Source organism: Molossus molossus, unplaced genomic scaffold, assembly GCF_014108415.1.
Source record: "Molossus molossus isolate mMolMol1 unplaced genomic scaffold, mMolMol1.p scaffold_m16_p_4, whole genome shotgun sequence".
Lineage (NCBI taxonomy): Eukaryota > Metazoa > Chordata > Mammalia > Chiroptera > Molossidae > Molossus > Molossus molossus.
The window spans coordinates 71,388,699-71,411,163 of NW_023425377.1; the positions used below are offsets into that span (position 1 = coordinate 71,388,699).

General features: G+C 37.5%; 1 protein-coding gene across 3 annotated transcripts in view; it reads right to left on the reverse strand.

Moving 5' to 3' along the window:
* ADGRE3 (adhesion G protein-coupled receptor E3) overlaps positions 1 to 22,465 on the reverse strand; it is a 125,118-nt gene that overhangs the window by 92,498 nt on the left and 10,155 nt on the right. For all 3 annotated transcript variants that reach the window (XM_036239886.1, XM_036239887.1, XM_036239885.1), the window contains exon 2: positions 18,404 to 18,454. In XM_036239886.1, the coding sequence (XP_036095779.1) occupies positions 18,404 to 18,454 (51 nt within the window). The remainder of the gene's footprint in view (positions 1 to 18,403; positions 18,455 to 22,465) is intronic.

Here is a 22,465-nt window from a genome sequence, read left to right on the forward strand (position 1 = left end):
GTGAAAAGCACTATGGTGTTACCTCAAAAAGTTAAAAATTGAACTGCCATTTGACCCAGTGACCCCACTTTCAGGAATATACCTTAAGAAGCCTGAAACATCAATCAGAAAGAATATATGTACCCCTATGTTCATAGCAGCACTATTTACAATAGCTAAGATCTGGAAACTACCCAAGTGTTTATCAGTAGATGAGTGGATTAAAAAGCTGAGGTACATGTACACAATGGAATACTATGCAGCTGTATGAAAGAAAGATCTCTTATCCTTTGAGATGGCATGAAAGGACCTGGAGAGTATTATGGTAGGTCAAACAAGCCAAGCAGAGAAATAGATATGTCACATGATCTCCCTTATTTGTGGAATATAATAAACTAAACAAGCTGCTGAGCAAAATTAACCCAGAGACATAGAAGTGGGGTACAGACTGACAAGCCTTAGAGGAGGGGGTTTATAGGGGAAGAGATAAACCACAAAACTTACATGCATGTATGCATGACCAATGAACATAGACAATAAAGCTGGGGATGGTGGGGGGAGAAGGGTGTCAATGGGGAAAAAATGAGAAACATTTGTAACATAAATAAATTAGCCCTGGCCGGTTTGGCTCAGTCTTGGAGCATTGGCCTGTGGTTCGGAGAGACCTGAGTTCGGTTCCTGCTAAGGGCACGTACCTCTGTTGCAGTTTGTCCCCAGCCCTGGTTGGGTCGTGTGGGTGGCAACCACTTGATGTGTCCCTTTTACGTCAACGCTTCTCTCTCTCTCTCTCCCTCCCACTCTATCTGAACAAAATATCAAAAAATGTCCTTGGGTGAGGATAAAAATAAATAAATTAATTAATAAAAAATAAAAAAAAGGAAAAGTTTCTGCCCAAGCTTGTATTCTGTCTTTGCCATGACTTCAGTGTATATTCTCTCTTTTTAACTTAAAAACAAACATTTATATGATGCTTTATAATGCATGAAGTTAAATGTCAGAGCGGTGTTGAAGTCCCCTGCTACGATTGTATTGCTATCGATTTCTTCTTTGAAGTCCTCCAGATTTTTACTATATTTTGGTGCTCCCATTTTGGGTACATATATGTTTACCAAGGTTATATCTTACTGTTGGGTAAATCATTTCAATATTATGTAGTGGCCTTTTTTGTCTTTAGTTATGGCTTTCATTCTGAAATCTATTTTATCAGTTATGAGTATTGCTACCCCAGCTTTTTTTTGCTTTCCATTTACTTGGAAAAATTTTTTCATTCCTTCACTTTCAGCCTATGTGGGTCTTTTGTTGTGAGGTGGGTCCCTTGTAAACAACACATATCTGAGTGATGCTTTTTTATCCATTCTTTGTTTTTTAATCAGACTGTCTAATCCATTTACATTTAAGTTTACTATCGATATGTACTTATTTATTGCCATTTTTGTTAATTCTGGTTATGTTTCTCTTCCTAATTCCTCTGTTTATTACTGCAGTCTTTTCAACCTTTTTTGGAGTGCTGGTTTGGTGCTAATTCATTCCCTTAGCCTTTTTTCTTGGTCTGGGAAGCTTTTTATTTCACCTTCTATTTTGAATGATAGCCTTGATGGATATAGTAATCTTAGATTCACATCCTTGTTTTTTATTATTTTGATTACTTTATGCCATTTTATTCTGTCCTGTAGTGTTTCTGTTGAGAAGTCAGCTGAGATCTTTATGGGTGTTTCTTTGTAGGTAACCTGTTGCTTATCTGTTGAAGCCTTTAGGATTCTCTCTTTGTCTATAATTTTTGGCTTTTTAATTATTATGTGTCTTGGTGTGGGCCTCTTTGAGTTCTTCTTACTTGGGCATCTCTGTGCTTCTTGAACTTGTATGCCTTTTTTCTTCACCACGTTAGGAAAGTTTTCTACTACTATTTCTTTCAATATATTCTCTAACCCTTGCTCATTTTGTTCTTCTTCTGGCACTCCTATGATTCGGATGTTGTTACATTTTATATTTTTTCACAGTTCTCTTAAGCTGTCTTTCTGTTTTATTATTATTATTTTTTTTAATCTTTTTTTTTTTTTTTGTTCTCTGGGTGATTTTTTTCTTTTTTCTTTTCTTTTTTTTTATTATTTAATTTTTGTTACAGATGTTTCTCCTCCCCCCCCCCATTGACTACCCCCTCCCCCTCCCTCCCTGCCCTTTCCCCAGTTTGTTGTCCATGTCCACTGTTCATGCATACATGCATATAAGTTCTGTGGTTTATCTCTTCCCCACCACCCCCCTATTTAGGGATTGTCAGTCTATATCCCATTTCCGCATCTCTGGGACTACCCCCTTCCTCAAACTGTTATGTTCATTATATTCCACAAATAAGTGAGATCATATGAAACTTGTCTTTCTCTGTTTGGCTTGTTTCACTTAGGATGATACTTTCCAGGTCGCTCCATGTAGTCTCAAAGGATAAGAGGTCTTTCTTTCTTACAGCTGCGTAGTACTCCATTGTGTATATATACCACAGCTTTTTTATCCATTCGTCTACTGATGGACACTTGGGCTGTTTCCAGATCTTAGCTATTGTAAATAGTCCTGCTACAAACATGGGGGTACATGCATTCTTTCTGGTTGGTGTTTCAGGCTTCTTAGGATATATTCCTAGAAGTGGGATCACTGGGTCAAATGGAAGTTCAATTTTTAATTTTTTGAGGTAACACCATATTGTTTTCCATAGTGGCTGCACCAGTCTGCATTCCCACCAGCAGTGCACTAGAGTCCCCTTTTCTCCACACCCTCGCCAACACTTGTTGTTTGATGATTTGTTGATGGCAGCCATTCTGACAGGTGTGAGGTGATACCGTATTGTTGTTTTAATTTGCATCTCTCTGATGATTAGTGATGATGAGCATTTCTTCATATGTTTCCTAGCCATTTGTATGTCCTGTTTGGAGAGGTGTCTATTCAGTTCCTCTGCCCATTTTTTAAATTGGATTCTTTGTCTTCCTTTTGTGGAGTTGTATGAGCACTCTATATGTATTGGAAATTAACCCCTTGTCTGATACATCATTGGTAATTATACTCTGTCTTCTAATTCATTTATCCAATCCTTGTCTTTCTCCACTCTCCTGGTTATTTCTTTAAAAAAAAAAAAAGCATTTATAATATTTATAAATCTTATGCAGACATTAGTAAACATATATAATTTTATTTATTTATTTATTTATTTATTTATTTATTTATTTATTTATTATTTATTTTTATCATCACCCAAGGACATTTTTGCATTTATCTTCAGACAGAGCAGGAGGGAGATAGTGGGGAAGAAAGAAAGAGAAATACTGATGTGAAAGAGACCCATCGACTGTCTGCCACTTACACATGATCCCAATCAGGGCAGAACAAAGTGCAACCAAGGTGCATGCCCTTAGTGGGAACTGAACCCGGGACTTTCTGGCCCACAGGCCAATGTTCTAACCACTGCACCAAACTGATCAGGGCACATGTTCATCAATATTAATGATAAAACGTTAGCTAAAATGTTATTGGAAACATTCATAAATAAAATTATTCAAAATATTGTTTTTTGACATTATTTTATTTATTTACTTATTATTAATTTTTTTTGGTTACAGATGTTTTTTTTCTATCCCCTTTGACACCCTTCTCGCCCTTCCCTCTGCTCCATCCCCAGTTTTGTTGTCTATTTCCATTGGTCATGCATACATGCACATACGTTCTGTGGTTTATTTCTCCCCTTTCTAATTCCCCTCCTCTGAGGCTTGTCAATCTGTACCCCACCTCTATGTCTCTGGGTCAATTTTGTTAATCAGTTTGTTTAGTTCATTATATTCCACAAATAAGTGAGATCATATGATATTTGTCTCTCTCTGCTTGGCTTGTTTTACCTAGCATAATACTCTCCAGGTCCTTCCATGCCATCTCAAAAGATAAGAGATCTTTCTTTCTTACAGTTGCATAGTATTCCATTGTGTATATGTATCACACTTTTTTATCCATTCGTCTACTGATGGACACTTGGGCTGTTTCCAGATCTTAGCTATTATAAATAGTGCTGCTACAAACATGGGGGTACATATATTCTTTCTGGTTGGTGTTTCAGGCTTCTTAGGTTATATTCCTAGAAGTGGGATCACTGGGTCAAATGGCAGTTCAATTTTTAACTTTTTGAGGTAACACCACAGTGTTTTCCACAGTGGCTGCAAAAGTCTGCAATCCCACCAGCAGTGTACTAGAGTCCCCTTTTCTCCCCACCCTTTCCAAGACTTGTTGTTTGATGATTTGTTGAGGCAGCCAATCTGACAGGTGTGAGGTGATACTTCATAGTTTTTTTTTTTTTTTTTATCCTCACCCGAGGACATTTTTTGTTCAGATAGAGTGGGAGGGAGAGAGAGGAAGAGAGAGAGAGAGAAACATCGACGTGAAGGGACACATCGAGTGGCTGCCACCCGCATGACCAACCAGGGCCAGGGACAAACTGCATCTGAGGTACGTGCCCTTAGCGGGAACCGAACCCGGGTCTCTCGGGACCGCAGGCCGACGCTCTAACCGCAGAGCCAAACCGGCCAGGGCGATACTTCATAGTTTTTTATTTCTTTTAATGTGTTCTTTATTTTTGCTATGCCATTCTTCATTTCCACTTGGTGGTTTTTCATTTGCATTTGGTTGATTTCAGTGTTTGTATATTTTTACTCATGGTGTTGAGCTCTTTACCCATGTTGTTGAGGCTTCCTCATGATTATTACTCTGAACTCTACATCTGATATCTTGCTTAATTCTATTTCATTGATCTTTTCTCCTGTAAAATTCTCTTGTTCTTTCATTTGATATTTGTTTCTTTGTTTCACCATTTTGGCTGTCTCTGGATTTTGGAGCTTGCCAAATTTTCCTTGTGGGTGTTGATGTTCATCTGGTTGTGGCTCCCTCTACTGGGTTTGGATGAGTGTGGAAGACTGACTTTAAACACCACTGTCAAGTCTTATCTTCCTGGGTAGATTTTTCAGGTCAAGAAATGTTCAGTTATCCTCTAGCTTTTTCCTGGAGGCGATTATTCTTAGTTACTTGATAAGCCTCAATTTGTAGCCCTCAGCTGAATGAAAAATTTCTGAGGTGTAAGAGGATATCCAGCAGGTTGGGCATTTGCTTGCTGTCAGACTCTAGGTGTTAATGAGCCTCAATATGCATTTCTCTGGTCTGGCCTGATGGTGTTAAATTCCTGAGGGGAGGTCATTGCTTCTCCCTGGGGCTTGAGAAGGGGCTGTTTGAGTATATGGCTACTGTCTTATGAGGCAGTGATTTAGCACAAATCTCCCAGTGTCCTCCACTCCAGCTCTGTCCTGAGCCAGGAGCCCTGATTCTCTCCACAGTTTTGTTCCATTCCAGTCTGCCCTTCCTCTGCTGGAGCCCAAGATGAATGGTTGTAGCTGATTTGGTGTTTTTTAAAAATTCTACTTTTTCAGCGGGAACTACTCACAGTTAAAACAGCCCTCAGCTGCTTTCCATGGGCTCCCAATTTGCCCTCTTGTGCCTCTGCAGTTCCTAGCAGGCTCGATTTGGTGTCCTCTTTCTGTTCCTGGTTATACAGGTTCTCTCAAGCTGCTTTTTTTTTCTTCTTTCTGATGATTTGTCTTTATTTTAGTTGTAATTCCAGTTTGGTCCTGGAAGATAGTCTGTGTAGCTTCCTTTCACTCCATCGTCATTTTTTTCTTTTCTAGTTTTCCTTTTGATGATAGTACATTACTGGTGTATAGAAATGCCACCCATTTCTGGATGCTAATTTTGTATCCTGATACATTGATGAATTCATTTATGAAATTTAATAGATTTTTAGTAGAGTGTTTAGGGTTTTCTATGTACAATATTATGTCATTTACAAATAATGAGAGTTTTACTTCCTCCTTTCCAATTTTGGTGCCTTTTGTATTTTCTTCTTGTCTGAGTGCTGTGGCTATGACTTCTAGTACTGTGATGAATAACTAGTAAAAATGAACAAACCTGTCTTGTTCCTGTTCTTAAGGAAAACATTTTAGTTTTTGCCCATTGAGTATTATGTTGGCTGTAGGTTTGTCATGTATGGTTTTTATTATGTTGAGGTAGGATTTCTATATTCTCACTTTGCTGAGAGTTTTTATCATAAATGGGTGCTGGATTTTGTCAAATGCCTTTTCTGCATCTATTGATATGATCATGTGACTTTTATTATTTGATTTGTTGATGTGATGTATTACATTTATTGTTTTGCAAATATTGTACCAGCCTTGCATTCTGGGAATAAATCCCACTCGATCATGGTGTAATGCTGGATTTAGTTTGCTAATATTTTCTTGAGGATTTAGCATTTATGTTCATCAAGAACATTGGCCTGTAATTCTCTTTCTTTGCAGTGTCTTTATTTGGTTTTGAAATTAGGATAATTCTGGCTTCATAAAAAGAGCGTAGAAGCCTTTCCTCCTCTTGAAATTTTTGGAATAGTTTGAGGAAGATAGGTGTTAGAATGTTTGGTAAAATTCACCTGTGAAACCATCCAGTACAAGACTTTTTTTCTGGGAGTTTAAAAAATTGTTGCTTTAATTTCATTAGTTGTTATTAGCTTATTAAGGTTTTCTGATTCTTCCTGACTGAGTTTTAAATGATTGTATATTTCCAAGAATCTGTCAATCTTGCCTACGTTGTCCTATTTGTTGGCATATAATTGTTCATTATATTTTCTTACCATCATTTGTATTTCTGTGATGTTACTTTGCCTCTTTTAATTCTGATTTTATTTATTCGAATACTGTCTCTTTGTTTCTTGAATTTCTGGTTAAAGATTCATAAATCTTTTTAATTTTTTAAAAAGGAGATCTTGGTTTAATTGATTTTTTTTTTATTGTTTTTCAGTCCCTATGTCATTTATTTCTGCTCTGGTCTTTATTGTTTCCTTCCTTATACTTCCTCAAGACTTTTCTCATTATTCTATTTCTGATTGGTTTAGTTGTAGGGTTAGAAAGTTTATTTGAGAGTCTCTTTTTTTTTTGGTGCGTGCCCCTAGCGGGAACTGAACCCGGGACTCTCTGGTCCGCAGGCCGATGCTCCAACCGCTGAGCCAAATCGGCCAGGGCTGAGTCTCATGTTTCTTGAGTTAGGCCTCTAATCTATTAGATTGCTTTGGCTGTGTCCCATCAATTTTGGGTTGTGTGTGTTCATTTTCACTTGGTTCCAGAAAATTTTTGATTTCACCCTTGATGTCATTGGTAATCCATTCATTGTTTAATAACATGCTATTTAACCCCCTTGTGTTTGAATATTTTGATTTTTTTTTTTTTATCCTCACCCGAGGACATTTTTCCATTTTTTGTTCAGGTAGAGTGGGAGGGAGAGAGAGGAACAGAGAGAGAGAGAGAGAAACATTGATGTGAAAGGAACACATCGAGTGGCTGCCACCCGCACAACCGACCAGGGCCAGGGACAAACTGCAACCGAGGTACGTGCCCTTAGCGGGAACCAAACCCGGGTCTCAGGACCGCAGGCCGACGCTCTAACCGCTGAGCCAAACCGGCCAGGGCTATTTTGAGTTTTTTAAAATTGTAGTTGATTTCTAGTTTTATACCATTGTGATCCAAGAAGAGCTTGATATGAATTCAATCTTTATGAATTTGTTAAGACTTATTTTGTGTTCTATCATATGGTCTATCTGTGAGAATATTCACGTACACTTGAGAAAAATGTATATTCTGCTGCTTTGTGATGAAATGTTCTGTAAATATCAATTAAATCTATCTAATCTAGTGTATCATTTAAGGTCACTGTTTTCTTGTTGATTTTTTTTCCTGGAAGATCTATCCAGTGATGTCAGTGGGGTGTTAAAGTCCCCTACTATGACTGTATTGCCATCAGTCTCTCTCAAAGTTCTCAAAGAGTTTTTAAATATATTTAGGTGCTCTTATATTGGGTACATGTATGTTTACCAGAATTATATCCTCTTATTGGATTGATCTTTTTAGTATTAGGTTGTGACTTTATTTGTCTCTTGCTATATCCCCTTTTTTCTCTTTCAACCTCAGACTTATTATCAGGTATTATTTTTTATGGCTTTTGTTTTGAAGTTTATTTTGCCAGATATAAATATTGCTACCCAAGCTTTTTTTTTTAATTCCATTCGCATGGAAATATTTATTTTCATTCCTTCACTTTCATCCTGTATGAGTATTTTGTTCTGAACTGGGTCTCTTGTAGACATCATATATATGGGTCATATTTTCTTATTCATTTAGGTACCCTATATATTTTGATTGCATCATTTAATCCATTTACATGTAAGGTTATTATAGATAGGTACTTATTTACTGCCGATTTTATTCTTTATGCCTATGTTCCTCTCTCTCTCTCTCTCTTTCTCTCTCTCTCTCCCCCTCTTTCCCACCCTCTCTTTCTCCTTCTTCTCCTTCTCCTCCCCATCCTCCTCCTCCTTCTTTTTCTTCTCCTCCTCCTCTGCCGCAATCACCTCCTCCTCCTCCTTCCCCATTCCCTGTAGTATTTCTTGCAATGCTGTTTTGGTAACAATAAACTCCTTTAGCTTGTTTTTTTTATTTTTTTTATTTTTTTTATTTTTTTTATTCCTTCTTGGTTTGGAAAGCTCTTTATTTCACCTTAGAAATTTTTATTTATTTATTTATTTAATTTTATTTTTGTTACAGATGTTTTTCCTTTTTTTACCCCATTGATACCATCCTCCCCATCCCCCCACAACATCCCCCCACCCCATCCCCGGCTTTGTTGTCCATGTCCATTGGTTATGCATACATGCATATAAGTTCTGTGGTTTATCTCTTCCCTCCCCCCACCACTCCCTCTGCTGAAGGTTATCAGTCTGTACCCCACTTCCACATCTCTGGGTCTACCTTATTCCTCAGACTGTTGTGATCATTATATTCCACAAATAAGTGAGATGTTGTGGTATTTGTCTTTTTCTGCTTGGCTTGTTTCACTTAGGAGAATACTTACCAGGTCCCTCCATGTCGTCTCAAAGGATAAAATATTTCTTTTTCTAACAGCTGCATAGTACTCCATTGGGTATATGTACCACTGCTTTTTTATCCATTCCTCTACTGATAGACACTTGGGCTGTTTCCAGATCTTAGCTATTTTAAATAGTGCTGCTATGAACATGGGGGTACATATATTTCTTCTGATAGGTGTGTCAGGCTTCTTAGGGTATATTCCTAGAAGTGGGATCACTGGGTCAAATGGCAATTTAATTTTTTGAGATAACACCATATTGTTTTTCACAATGGCTGCACCAGTCTGTATTCCCACCAGCAATGTACTAGAGTCTCCTTTTCTCCACACCCTCGCCAACACTTGTTTGATGATTTGTTGATGGTGGCCATTCTGACAGGTGTGAAATGATACCTCATTGCTGTTTTATTTATTTATTTTTTTCAGGTTCAAGATATATTTTATTTTTTAACTTTCTTTTGCGGATATTTTTATTTTCTACTATTAATTAATTAATTATTAATTAATTAATAATTTTTTGTTACAGATGTTTCTCCTTTTTCCCTGACTGATTCCCCGCTCTCCCTCCCTCCCTGCCCTGGCCCAGCTTTGTTGTCCATGTCCAATGTTCATGCATACATGTATATAAGTTCTGTGGTTTATCTCTCCTCCACCACTCCCTCTTCTGAGGATTGTGAGTCTGTACCCCACTTTCATGTCTCTGGGACTACCCCATTCCTCAGATAGTTATGTTCATTATATTCCACAAATAAGTGAGTTCATATGATACTTGTCTTTCTCTGTTTGGCTTGTTTCACTGAGGATGATACTTTCCAGGTCCCTCCATGTAGTCTTAAAGGATAAGAGATCTTTCTTTCTTACAGCTGCATAGTACTCCATTGTGTGTATGTACCACTGCTTTTTTATCCATTCGTCTACTGATGGACTTTAGGGCTGTTTCCAGATTTTAGCTATTGTAAATAGTACTGCTACAAAATGGGGGTACATATATGTTTTCTGATTGGTGTTTCCGGCTTCTTAGGGTATATTCCTAGAAGTGGGATCACTGGGTCAAATGACAGTTCCATTTTTAATTGTTTGAGGTAATAGCACAGTGTTTTCCATAGTGGCTGCACCAGTCTGCATTCCCACCAGCAGTGTACTAGAGTCCCCTTTTCTCCACACCCTCGCCAACACTTGATTGATGATTTTTTGTTGGCGGCCATTCTGAAAATTGTGAGGTGATACCTCATTGTTGTTTTAATTTGCATCTCTCTGAAGATAAGTGATGTTGAGCATTTCTTCATATGTCTCTTGGCCATGTGTATTTCTTTTTTGGAGAGGTGTCTATTTCTATTTAGGTCCTTGCCCATTTTTTCATTGGGTTCTTTGTCTTCCTTTTGTTGAGTCATATGAGCACTTTATATATATTAGAAGTTAACCCCTTATCTGATATATCATTGACAATTACGCTCTCCCATCCAGTGGGTTGCCTTTCCATTTTGATGCTTGTTTCCTATGCTGTGCAGAAGCTTTTGAGTTTGATGAAGTCCCATCTGTTCATTTTTTTTTGGTTTGTTTTGTTTCTGTTGCCTTAGGTGATGTATCAGTGAAAATTCTGCTGCATATGATGTCTGAAATTTTTTTGCCTACAGTTTCTTCTAGGATTTTTATGGATTCATGAGTCACATATTTTTTCAATGACCTGTAGTTTTCTGTGAAGATGTCCTTTATTTCTTTGTTTTTTTCCTAGGTATCTTAATTTTTTTGCCGCGATGGTAAATGGGATTGTTTTTTAGTTTCTCTTTCTGTGAGTTTATCATTGGTGTATATGAATGCCATCGATTTCTTGACGTTAATTTTGTATCCTGCTACTTTGCCAAATTCATTTATTAAGTCTAGTAGATTTTTGATGGAGTCTTTAGGGTTTTCTGTGTACAATGTTATGTCATCTGCAATTAATGACAGTTTCACTTCCTTTTTTCTCATTTGGATACCTTTTATTTTTTCTTCTGTCTGATTGCTGTGCCTAAGTCTTCCAGTACTATGTTAAATAAGAGTGGCGAAAGTGGGCATCCCTGTCTTGTTCTTGTTCTTAAAAGAAATGCTTTAATTTCTGCCCATTGAGTATGATGTTGGCTGTAGATCTTTCATACATGGCCTTTATTATGTTGAAATATGATCCTTCTATTTCCACTTTGGTGAACGTTTTTATCAGAACTGCGTGTTGGATTTTGTCGAATGCTTTTTCAGCATCTATTGATATGATCGTGTGGTTTTCATTCTTCATTTTATTTATGTGGTGTATCATATTTATTGATTTGCATTTATTGTACCAGCCTTACATCCCTGGGATGAATCCCACTTAGTCATGGTGAATAATTTCTTGACATATTGCTGAATCTGATTTGCTAGTATTTTGTTCAGGATTTTGGCATCTATGTTCATCAGGGATATTGGCGTGTAGTTATCTTTCTTTGCAGTGTCTTTTTTTGGTTTTGGAATTAGAAATATGCTGGCCTCATAAAACGAGTTAGGAAGTCTTCCTTGTTCTTCAATTTTTTGAAAAGAATGATTGTTAGTTCTTTTTGGAATGTTTTGTAAAACTTTCCCGTGAAGCCATCTGGGCCTGGACTTTTGTTTGCTGCGAGAGTGTTGATTACCTCTCATTTCCCTTAGTTTTTATTGGTCTGTTAAAGTTTTCTATCTTCCTGGTCCAGTTTTGGGAGACTATGTGTATTTAGAAATATGTCCATTTTGCTTAATTGTCAAATTTGTTGCCATATAATTGTTGACAGAGTTGTTAATAATTTTTTGTATTTTTGTGGTGTCAGTTGTTACTTCTCTTTCATTTCTGATTTTGTGTATTTGGGTTCTCTCTCTTTGTTTCTTGGTGAGTCTAGCTAAGGGTCTATCAATCTTGTTTATCTTTTCGAAAAACCAGCTTTTTGTTTCATTGATCCTTTCAACTGTGTTTTTGGTCTCTATGTCATTTATTTCTGCTCTGATCTTCACTATTTTCTTTCTTCTACTTGCTCTAGGGTTTTCTTTTTGTTTGCTTTCTAGTTCTTTAAGTTGTGAGGTTCAATAGTCTATTAGAAATTTTTTCTGTTTTTTTCGAAATAGGCCTGTAGTGCTATGAACTTCCCTCTCAGAACTGCTTTTGCTGTGTCCCATCGATTTTGTGCTGTTGTATGTTCATTTTCATTGGTTTCCAGGAAGTTTTTAATTACTTTTGTGATCTCCATGGTAAACCATTCATTGTTCAATAACATGCTATTATCCTTCATGTATTCAAATGTTTTTGCATATTCTTGTTGTAATTGATTTCTAGTTTCATGCCATTGTGATCTGAGAAGATGCTTGATATAATTTCAATCTTCTTGAACTTGTTGAGATTTAGTTTGTGTTCTAACATGTGGTTTATCTTTGAGAATGTCCCATGTGAACTTGAGAAGAATGTGAATTCTGTAGTTTTGGGGTGTAATTCTCTGTAGATATCTATTAAATCCATTTGGTCTAGTGCTTCATTTAGCGTCTCTGTTTTGTTGCTATTTTTTTTGTTTATAGGATCTATCTAGTGATGTTAGTGGGTTGTTGAAGTCCCCTGGCATGATTGTATTACTGTCGATTTCTTTTTTCAAGTCGTCCAAAAATTTTAATATATGTTGGTGCTCCTATATTGGGTGCATATATGTTTATCAAGGTTATATCTTTCTGTTGAATAGATCCTTTCAATATTATGTAGTGGCCTTCTTTTTCTCTAGTTATGGCCCTCATTTTGCAATCCATTTTATGAGATATGAGTATTGCTACCATAGCTGCTGCTTCTTCTTTTTTTCATTTGCTTGGAAGATTTTTTTTCATCCCTTTAATTTTAACCTATGTGAGTCTTTTGTTGTGAGGTGTGTCTCTTGTAAACAACATATATATGAGTTATGCTTTCTTATCCAATCAGCTATTGTTTATCATTTTATTGGAGCATTCAATCCACTTAAATTTAATGTGATTAATAATATGCACTTATTTATTGCCATTTTTGTTTAGTTTGTTTATATTTTTCTTTCTCTTTCTTCTACTAATTACAGCAGTCCTTTTAACATTTCTTGCAGTGCTGGTTTGGCACTAATGTATTCCCTTAGCCTTGTTTTGTCTGGAAAGCTCTTTATTTGACCTTCTATTTTGAATGATAGCCTTGCGGGGTAGAGTTGTCTTGGATTTAGATTCTTGTTTTTCATGAACTTGATTACTTTGTGCCATTCCCTTCTTGCCTGTAGTGTTCTGCTGAGAAGTCAGCTGAGAGCCTTATGGGGGTTTCTTTGTAGGTAAGCTGTTGCTTATCTCTTGCCGCTTTTAGAATTCTCTCTTTGTCTTTAAGTTTTGGCATTTTAATTACTATGTGTCTTGGTGTGGGCCTGTTTGGGTTCTTCTTACTTGGTGCTCTCTGTGCTTTTTGAACTGAATGCCTTCATCCTTTACCAAATTAGGTATGTTTTCAGTCCCTATTTCTTCAAATATAGTCTCTAACCCTTGCTCATTTTCTTCTTCTTCGGGGACTCCTATGATGCGTTAATTAATACATTTCCAGTTGTCCCACAGTTCTTTTAAGCTGCCTTCCTGTTTTTTAATTTATCTTTCCATTTGTTTTTCTGATTGGTTGATTTTGTTTTCTACCCTGTTTACAAATTACCTGATCTGGTCCTCAACTTCCTCTACTCTGCTGTTTAGATCTTCTAATATGTTTTTTTAAATTTTATTTCTGATATATCATTCTTCATTTCTTGTTTGTGGTTTTTAATTTCCAATTGGTTGATTTTCAATATTTCTATGTCTTAGTCATGGTGTTGATGTCCTTACTCATGCTGTTGAGCTTCCTCAAGATCATGGATCTGAATTCTAGCTCTGTTAACTTGCTTAACTGCTCCTCATTTATCTCATCTTCAGTGGAGGTCTTTTCTTTCATTTGGCATGTGTTTCTGTTTCGCCATTTTGGCTATCAGAGTGGGCTTTGAAACCCGCCAAATTTTCCCTGTGGGTGTTGGTGTTCTGCTGTTTGTGGCTCCCTCTCTTGGGTTTGGATGAACGGGGGAGGACCCACGTTAAACACCACTGTCAAGTCTTACTTTCCTGGTTAGAGTTGCCAGCCCAGGAATGGTTCAGTTATCCTCCAGCTTTTTCCCTGGAGGCTATCAGTGGCGGTTACTTGAAGAGCCCTGGGTCCTCAGTTGAATGAAAAACTTGCTCAGGTGCGCAGTATAAGGTGATTTCCCGAGGGTGGGGCAGATGCTGGTTGTTAATGAACTTCAATTTGCATTTCAATGGCCCACCTGGGTGGGGTTGAATCTCCGAGGGAGGGGCCGCTGCCTCTCCTGAGAGCCCTGGGATGGAGTAAGATGGCCATCATCCTGTGTGGCTGCAATTCAGCAAAAGCTCTGAGCACCCTCCAAATCCTGAGTGTCCTCACACAGTTCCTGTCCAGTCCACCGTCCGTCTGCTGAAACCCAAGGTAAGTGGCTGTGGCTATTTTAGTGTCTGTCCTGGTGCTGCGCTGTGGAGCCACTTGTCAGTTTAACCCGAGGGTGGTGCTCACAGCTAAGGCTGCTGCTTTCCATGGGGCTCCCAGCCCCCCTCTTGCACCTCCACAATCCTACCAGGATCGAGTCAGTGTCCCTGATTATATGCTCCCAGCCCCCCTCTTGCACCTCCACAATCCTACCAGGATCGAGTCAGTGTCCCTGATTATATGGTCCTTGCAAGCTGCTTTTCACATGCTTTTTACCAACGATATGTCTGTATTTTAGTTGTAATTTGAGTTTGGTCCTGGGAGACTGTGTAGCTTCCATTCACTCCACCGCCATTTTGGAATCCTAATAACCTTCTTTATTTGGAATCTGTAATTCTGTCTTGTGTAATCACCACTAGGTCACTGCCTCACATTCTCCATTTTCAGATGTTGTTAATAGTGCTGACAGTGGTCTATGTCCCGATCCCTACTTGGCTTGATACTACTTAATGAAAAGGTAAGCAAACCGGCTCCTTGATAACCTGAGCCAGAAGTGGGTAGGTGCATATTTTTCAGGATACTTGTTTGCAGCTTTTATCCCCAGCCAGGATTGTTATTTCACCTTTTATTTTGAATGATATCCTCACCGGATAGAGTAGTATTGGGTTCAGATCCTTGCTTTTTATTACTTTGAATATTTTATGCCATTCCCTTCTGGCCTGTAGTGTTTCTGTTGAGAAAACAGCTTACAGTCTCATGGGAGCTCCCTTGTAGGTAACTTACTGTCTCTCTCTTGCTGCCCTTAAAATTATCTGTTTGTCTTTAACTTTTGCCATTTTAATTATGATGTGTCTTGGTCTGGATTTCTTTGTATTCATCTTGATTGGGACTCGCTGTGCTTCCTGAATTTCTGTGACTTTTTCCTTCACTAGGTTAGGGAAGTGTTCTGTCATTATTTCTTCAAATAGGTTCTCTATTCTTCGCTCACTTTCTTCTTCTTCCCCTACCCCTATGATATGGATGTTGTTTTGTTTCATATTGTCCCAAAGGTCGCTTAAACTATCCTCATGTTTTTAAAGTGTTTTTTTTTGTTTTGTTTTTTTTTTTCTGCTCTAATAGATTTTTCTACCTTTTTTCCAAATCGCTCATTTGATTCTCTGCTTCATTCAGCCCACTTTTATTTCCTTCCCATGTATTCTTGATGCCAGATATAGTATTCTTCATTTTGACTCATTCTTATTCATGGTTTCTATGTCATTTTTTTTTCTTTTTTTTCCTCACCCGAGGACATTTTTCCATTTTTTTGTACAGATAGAGTGGGAGGGAGAGAGAGGAAGGGAGAGAGAGAGAAACATCGACGTGAAGGGACACATTGAGTGGCTGCCACCCGCACGACCAACCAGGGACGGGGACAAACTGCAACCGAAGTACGTGCCCTTAGCAGGAACCGAACCCGGGTCTCTCTGGACTGCAGGCCGCCGCTCTAACCGCTGAGCCAAACTGGCCAGGGCTCTATGTCATTTTTTTTTCATGTAGATGTAGTTCCCACTAAGTTCCTTGAGCATTCTTAAAACCATTGTTCTGAATTCAGTGTCTGCTAAATTGCTTACCTCCATTTTATTTAGCTCTCTTTCTGGAGATTCCCCCTCTTCTTTCATTTGGGGGTTATTTTTCTCTCAATTTTAGTTGTCTCTTTGTGTTTGTTTATATGTATTAGAAGTGCTATGACTCCCAGTTTCTTGGGGTGGCTTTTTGTAGTAAATATCCTGAAGGACCCAGTGGTGCTGTCCACTTGAACCTCTGAGCTGGATGCTTTATGAGGGTTTCTTTTGTGGGTTATTTAGGCTTTCTTGTTGTAATTGGGTCTTGGTTGTTGTTGTCCTGTTCTTAGATGGGATCTCCTCTCGGTCTGGCTGACTGTGAGGTTCAACTCCGACCATGTTGTGTGAGCTGTTGTACAAGTTCAACAACCAGATAAAGAGACATACAATAATGTCTTAAACAGTGGAGTGTCTGTCTTTATGGAGTTTGGGGCCTAGCTCAGTGGCCTGTACTTGTGTATAGTGCAGAAGACCTATAAATTTGTTTCCAAGCCTAAGAAAAACCCCCTTGGGTTGGTCACATCATCAGGTGCCAAGCTGATTTTGACACTGACCTTCACCTCTGAAGCCATGGCTGAGTCTGTGGCTGTCACGTTCCTGTGTTTGTATTGTGAACAGAGCAGATGAACATCAAGTAGTCACCCCGGCTTCAGTGTTGCACCTCCTGTGACCATATTTATAGCTAGAAGTTTGTACTTCTTAATCCCTTTCCATTTTTCACTCATCCCACCAGTCCTCTCCCATCTGGCAACCGTCAGTTTGTTCTCTGTATCTATGCGTTTGTTTCCATGTGTGGGTGTGTTTTTTTTAGATTCCACATATTAGTGAGATCATATGGTATTTGCCTTTCTTCCTCTGAATTATTTCACTTAGCATAATACCCTCTATCCATCCATGTTGTTGCAAATGGTGAGATTTCATAAATGTCTGATCAATAAATTGTACACCTGGAACTAATATTATAATACATGTCAACTATAACTAAGAAATAAATTTTAAGATATCTAAAAAAATTAGAGATACCAAACCCAAGTAACAGAGGAGTTATATAGAACTGGGGTTGGCATTAAACAAATTAATTTGAACACAAAACTTTCAGTGCAACATAATTGTGCTATTCTCAAGATTATTGCAGAGTTTATAAAAGGTAAGTGAGTTAATTAAGACTGGGGACCTTGGGTTCAATTATGATTTTATCACTTAATAACTGTGTCTTTGCATAAATATTTTAAACTTCTCTTTCCCCAATTTCCTCAACCATAAAATGAGTTATTGTGAAAAGTGAATTGGAATATAATGAACTAAACAAACTGATGAACAAAATAGACCCAGAGACATAGAAGTAGGATACAGACTGACATTCCTTAGAAGGGGAAGGAGGAAAGGGATAAACCACAGAACTTATATGTATGTATACATACCAATGAACATAGAGAACACAACTGGGGACAGGGGGAGAGGGGTTAGGGAGGAGGGAGTCAACGGGGGTTAAAAGGAGAAACATTTGTCACAAAAATAAATTAATAAAAAAAGGAAAAAAATAAAAGAACAAAACAAAACAAAGTGCTTTTGGACAGTGTCTGTTACATAATAAATGCCAGCTATGATTATAAAAATTTGAATTTGGAGGGTATTATGAGAGGTATATTCTGTTAATGGAACATGTTATCTTTGTAACCCTATGTATAACGTTATTTAGACAAAGATACACTAAATATCTTAATTTGAGGTCACTTGGGAATGAATGGAAAGAATAGGGCTGACGAAATATCTCAAGCTTTAGGTCTAGTGAAGTGATGTGGGAACTGTAAATAGTTCATGGGCATTGGGTGCTGAGAACATAATGGGGGACCACTATACAAAGCTTGGATACTCAAAATGCATCCCCTGGCTAACAATGCAGAATCTCAAGCTCCATCCTAGGCCTGATGAATCAGAATGTAGTGAGACTTCAAGAAACTAAAGCTAACCTGAAACAATCTTGTTCATTTTGTATTGATGTACTTATGGCCAGAATGAAATGGTGACCATCATTTTGTCTCTCTCCAATAGAGTGCTTACTTCAAGAGACTTTGTTTTATTCACTCTTCTGTTTTCACATTGGAAACATTGTGGGTACAAAAGGCACACAAATAGACTAATAAAAGTAAAATAAAAACCAGTTAAAATATATCCAAATTTGATGAAATGATCAATTAAAAGAGAAACAACATGGAAGAAAGTCTGCCCAAGTTCTGTTTCCCAAACAAGCATCTTTTCTCTAGCCTGTTGGAGGATGTGGGTGGCCCCAGGTTGATTCTTAGTCCACAGCCTCTCTGGTCTCTGGTGATGGAAGAGCCAGACTTTGAGTACTTACTTTTGGACTTCTGAATCATAACTCCTGACAAACTCAGCAAAATGTAGAGTCCTGAAACAGGGAAGCAGAAGAGAGAGAGACATGAAACTATTGAGAAAAGAGCCCAGGAAATTCTCCAAGGGCTGTGTATCAGTTATCTATCACTAAAACAAACCATCACAAAATGTAGCAATTTAAAACAACAACATTCAATTTACTATGATATCTGTGGGCCAGGAATCTGAAAAGAACTTAGCTTTTTTCAGTGGTTCTGGCTCAGGATTTATTATATTGTTGCAGTTACACAGTGGCTGGGGATGGAGTGACTGAAAACTATTTGGGAATTATTGTTTCTTAATGTGGTCTCAAAGCCTGGGTAGTTTGGATTTCCATCCAACATGTGACCTTCCTGGGTCAGGCTACCCAAAAATCAAAGTTTAACCCATATCCATTAAACTTGTCCACCCTCCTCTACACCTCTCACCCCACTTGGCAAACAGAGACCATTCAGTTACTAGCACCCACTTTTATAAAAGCTTTATTGAGATATAATTGATATACAAAAATCACACACATTTAATGTATGCATCTTCATGAGTTTGGACATATTGTATCATCACCACAATCAAGGTAATAAAGCATATTCATCACTTCTAAAAGTTTCCTTGTGTCCTTTTGCATTTTTTCTTTGGTAAAAACACTTATCATGAAATTTACACTTTTAACATATTTTGAAGTGCACAACACTACATTGCTAACTACAGGTAATATGTTTTACAGTGGATCTCTAGAACTTATTTATTTATTTATTTTAAGTCCAGTCTTTTTTTTTATTTTAAAGTTTTTCTTAATTTTATTGATTAAGTTGTTTTTGTTACAAATGTTTTTCATTTTTTCCCCATTGACACCCTCCTCCCCTTTCCCCCTGCCTCATCCCCAGCTTTGTTGTCTATGTTTATTGGTTATGCATACATGCATGTAAGTTCTGTGGTTTATCTCTTCCCCCACAAACTCTTCCTCCTCTGAGGCTTTTCAGTCTGTACCCCACCTCATGTGTCTGGGTTAATTTTGTTCAGCAGTTTGTTTAGTTCATTATATTCCATAAATAAGTGAGATCATGCGCTATTTGTCTTTCTCTGCTTGGTTTATTTTGCTCAGCATAATACTCTCCAGGTCCTTCCATGTCTTCTCAAAGGATAAGAGATCTTTCTTTCTTACAGCTGCATAGTATTCTATTATGTACATGTACCACAGCTTTTTAATCCACTCATCTACTGATGGACACTTGGGTTGATTCCGGATCTTAGCTATTGTAAATAGTGCTGCTGTGAACATAGGGGTACATATATTTTTTCTGATTGGTGTTTTAGGTTTAGAACTTATTTACTTTGTATAACAAAACTTTATAAACATTGAAAAACAACACTTGTTTGCCCCTCCCCCTAGCTTCTGGCAACCGCCACCTTATTTTCTGCTTGCATGAGTTTGCCTACTTTAGATCATTCCTATAAGTAGAATCATGCAGGATTTGTCCTGCATTTGGCTTATTTCAGTTAGCATAATGTCCTCAAGGTTCATCCATGTTGTCACAAATGGCACGACTCCTTTTTTTATTTTTTTTATTTTTATTTTTTTATCCTCACCTGAGGACATTTTTCCATTTTTTGTTCAGGTAGAGTGGGAGGGAGAGAGAGAAACAGAGAGAGAGAGAGAGACATCGATGTGAAAGGAACACATCAAGTGGCTGCCACCCGCACAACCGACCAGGGCCGGGGACAAACTGCAGCCGAGGTATGCGCCCTTAGCGGGAACCAAACCCGGGTCTCTCAGGACCGCAGGCCGACGCTCTAACCGCTGAGCCAAACCGGCCAGAACACAAAATCTATGGGATACAGTGAAAGCAGTTCTGAAAGGGAAATTCATAGCACTACAGGACTACCTCAAGAAACAAGAAAAATTTCTAATTGACTGTCTAACCTAACAACTTAACAACCTAGGAAGCAAAGAAAAAGAAAACCCCAGAAGAAGTAGAAGGAAAGAAAGAGTAAAGATCAGAGCAAAAATAAATTATATAGAACCCCCCCCCCAAAACCAAACCAAACAAACAAATAAAAAAACAATTTAAAGGATCAATGAAACAAAGCTCGTTTTCCGAAAAGATAAACAAAATTGTTGAAACCTTAGCTAGACTCACCAAGAAACAAAGGGAGATAACCCAAATACACAAAATCGGAAATAAGAGAAGTAACAAGTGACATCACAGAAATACAAGAGATCATTAACAAATACTATGAACAATTATATGGCAACAAATTTGACAATCTAAGCAAAATGGACAAATTTCTGGAAACACATAGTCACCCAAAACTGGACCGGGATAGAATACTTGAACAAACCAATGACAACTAAGGAAGTTGAAGATGTAACGAAGACTCTTGCAGCAAACAAAAACCCAGGCTTGAATGGCTTCAATGGGGAGGTTCATCGAACATTCAAAGAAGAACTAAAACTTATTCTCCTCAAACTATTTCAAAAAATTCAAGAAGAAAGACTTCCAAACTTGCTGTATGAGGCCAACATAATTATAATTCCAAAACCAGAATAAGACACTACAAAGAAAGAAAACTACAGGTCAATATCCCTGATGAACATAGATGCCAAAATCCTGAACACAATACTAGCAAATCAAATCCAGCAATACATCAAAAAAATTATTCACCATGACCAAGTGGGATTCATCCCAGGAATGCAAAGCTCATACAATATTCACAAATCAATAAATGTGAAACACCACATAAACAAAATGAATGATAAAAATAATATGATCATATCAATAGATGCTGAAAAAGCAGGTACATTCCAAAAAAAAAAAAAAAAAAAAATGAAACTCGACCAAATCCAGCACATATTTATGATAAAAACGTTCAGCAATCTGGGAATAGAGGGATCATATCTCAAAATCATAAAGGCCATGTATGAAAAACCTACAGCCAACATCATACTCAATGGGCAAAAATGAAAAGCATTTCTCTTAAGAACAGGAACAAGGCAAGGATGCCACTTTTGCCACTTTTATTTAACATAGTACTGGGAGTCTTAGCCACAGCAATCAGATAGGAGGAAAAAATAAAAGGAATCCAAATGGGAAAGGAGGAAATGAAACTGTCATTATTTGCAGATGACATGATATTATACATAGAATACCCCAAAGACTCCATCAAAAATTTACTAGACTTAATAAATGAAATTGGCAAAGTAGCAGAATACAAAATTAATGTCAGGAATTCGATGGCATTCTATACACCAATGATGAACTCACAGAAAGAGAAACTATGCAAACAATCCCATTTACCATTGCTGCAAAAAAAATTAAGATACCTAGGAATAAACTTAAACAAAGAAATAAAGGATCCATTCACAGAAAACTACACGTCATTGAAAAAAGAAATAGAGCAAGATATAAAAAAGTGGAAGCACAAACCTTGTTCATGGATTGGAAGAATCAACATCATTAAAATGTCCATACTATCCAAAGCAATCTATAGATTCAATGCAATCCCCATCAAAATACCAACAACATACTTCACAGAACTAGAACAAAAACTTCCAAAGTTCATATGGAACAACAACAAAATAACCTTGAGTAGCCACAGCAATCTTGAAAAAGAAGAACAAAGATGGAGGGATGACATTACCAGATTTCAGGTTATATTACAAAGCCACTGTAATCAAAACAGCCTGATACTGGCACAAGAACAGACATATAGACCAGTGCATCAGAACAGAGAACCCAGAAATGGACCCAAGGCAATACGCTCAATTAATTTTTGACAAAGGTGGCAAGAGCATAAAGTGGTCGAAAGACAACCTCTTTAATAAATGGTGTTGGAAAAACTGGACAGGTACATGCAAAAAAAAAAAAAAAGAAACTAGACCATCAACTTACACCATACACAAGAATAAACTCAAAATGTATAAAAGACTTAAATATGACTCATGAATCCATAAAAATCCGAGAAGAAAATGCAGGCAACAAAATCTCAGACATCATACGCAGCAGAATTTTCACTGATACATCACATA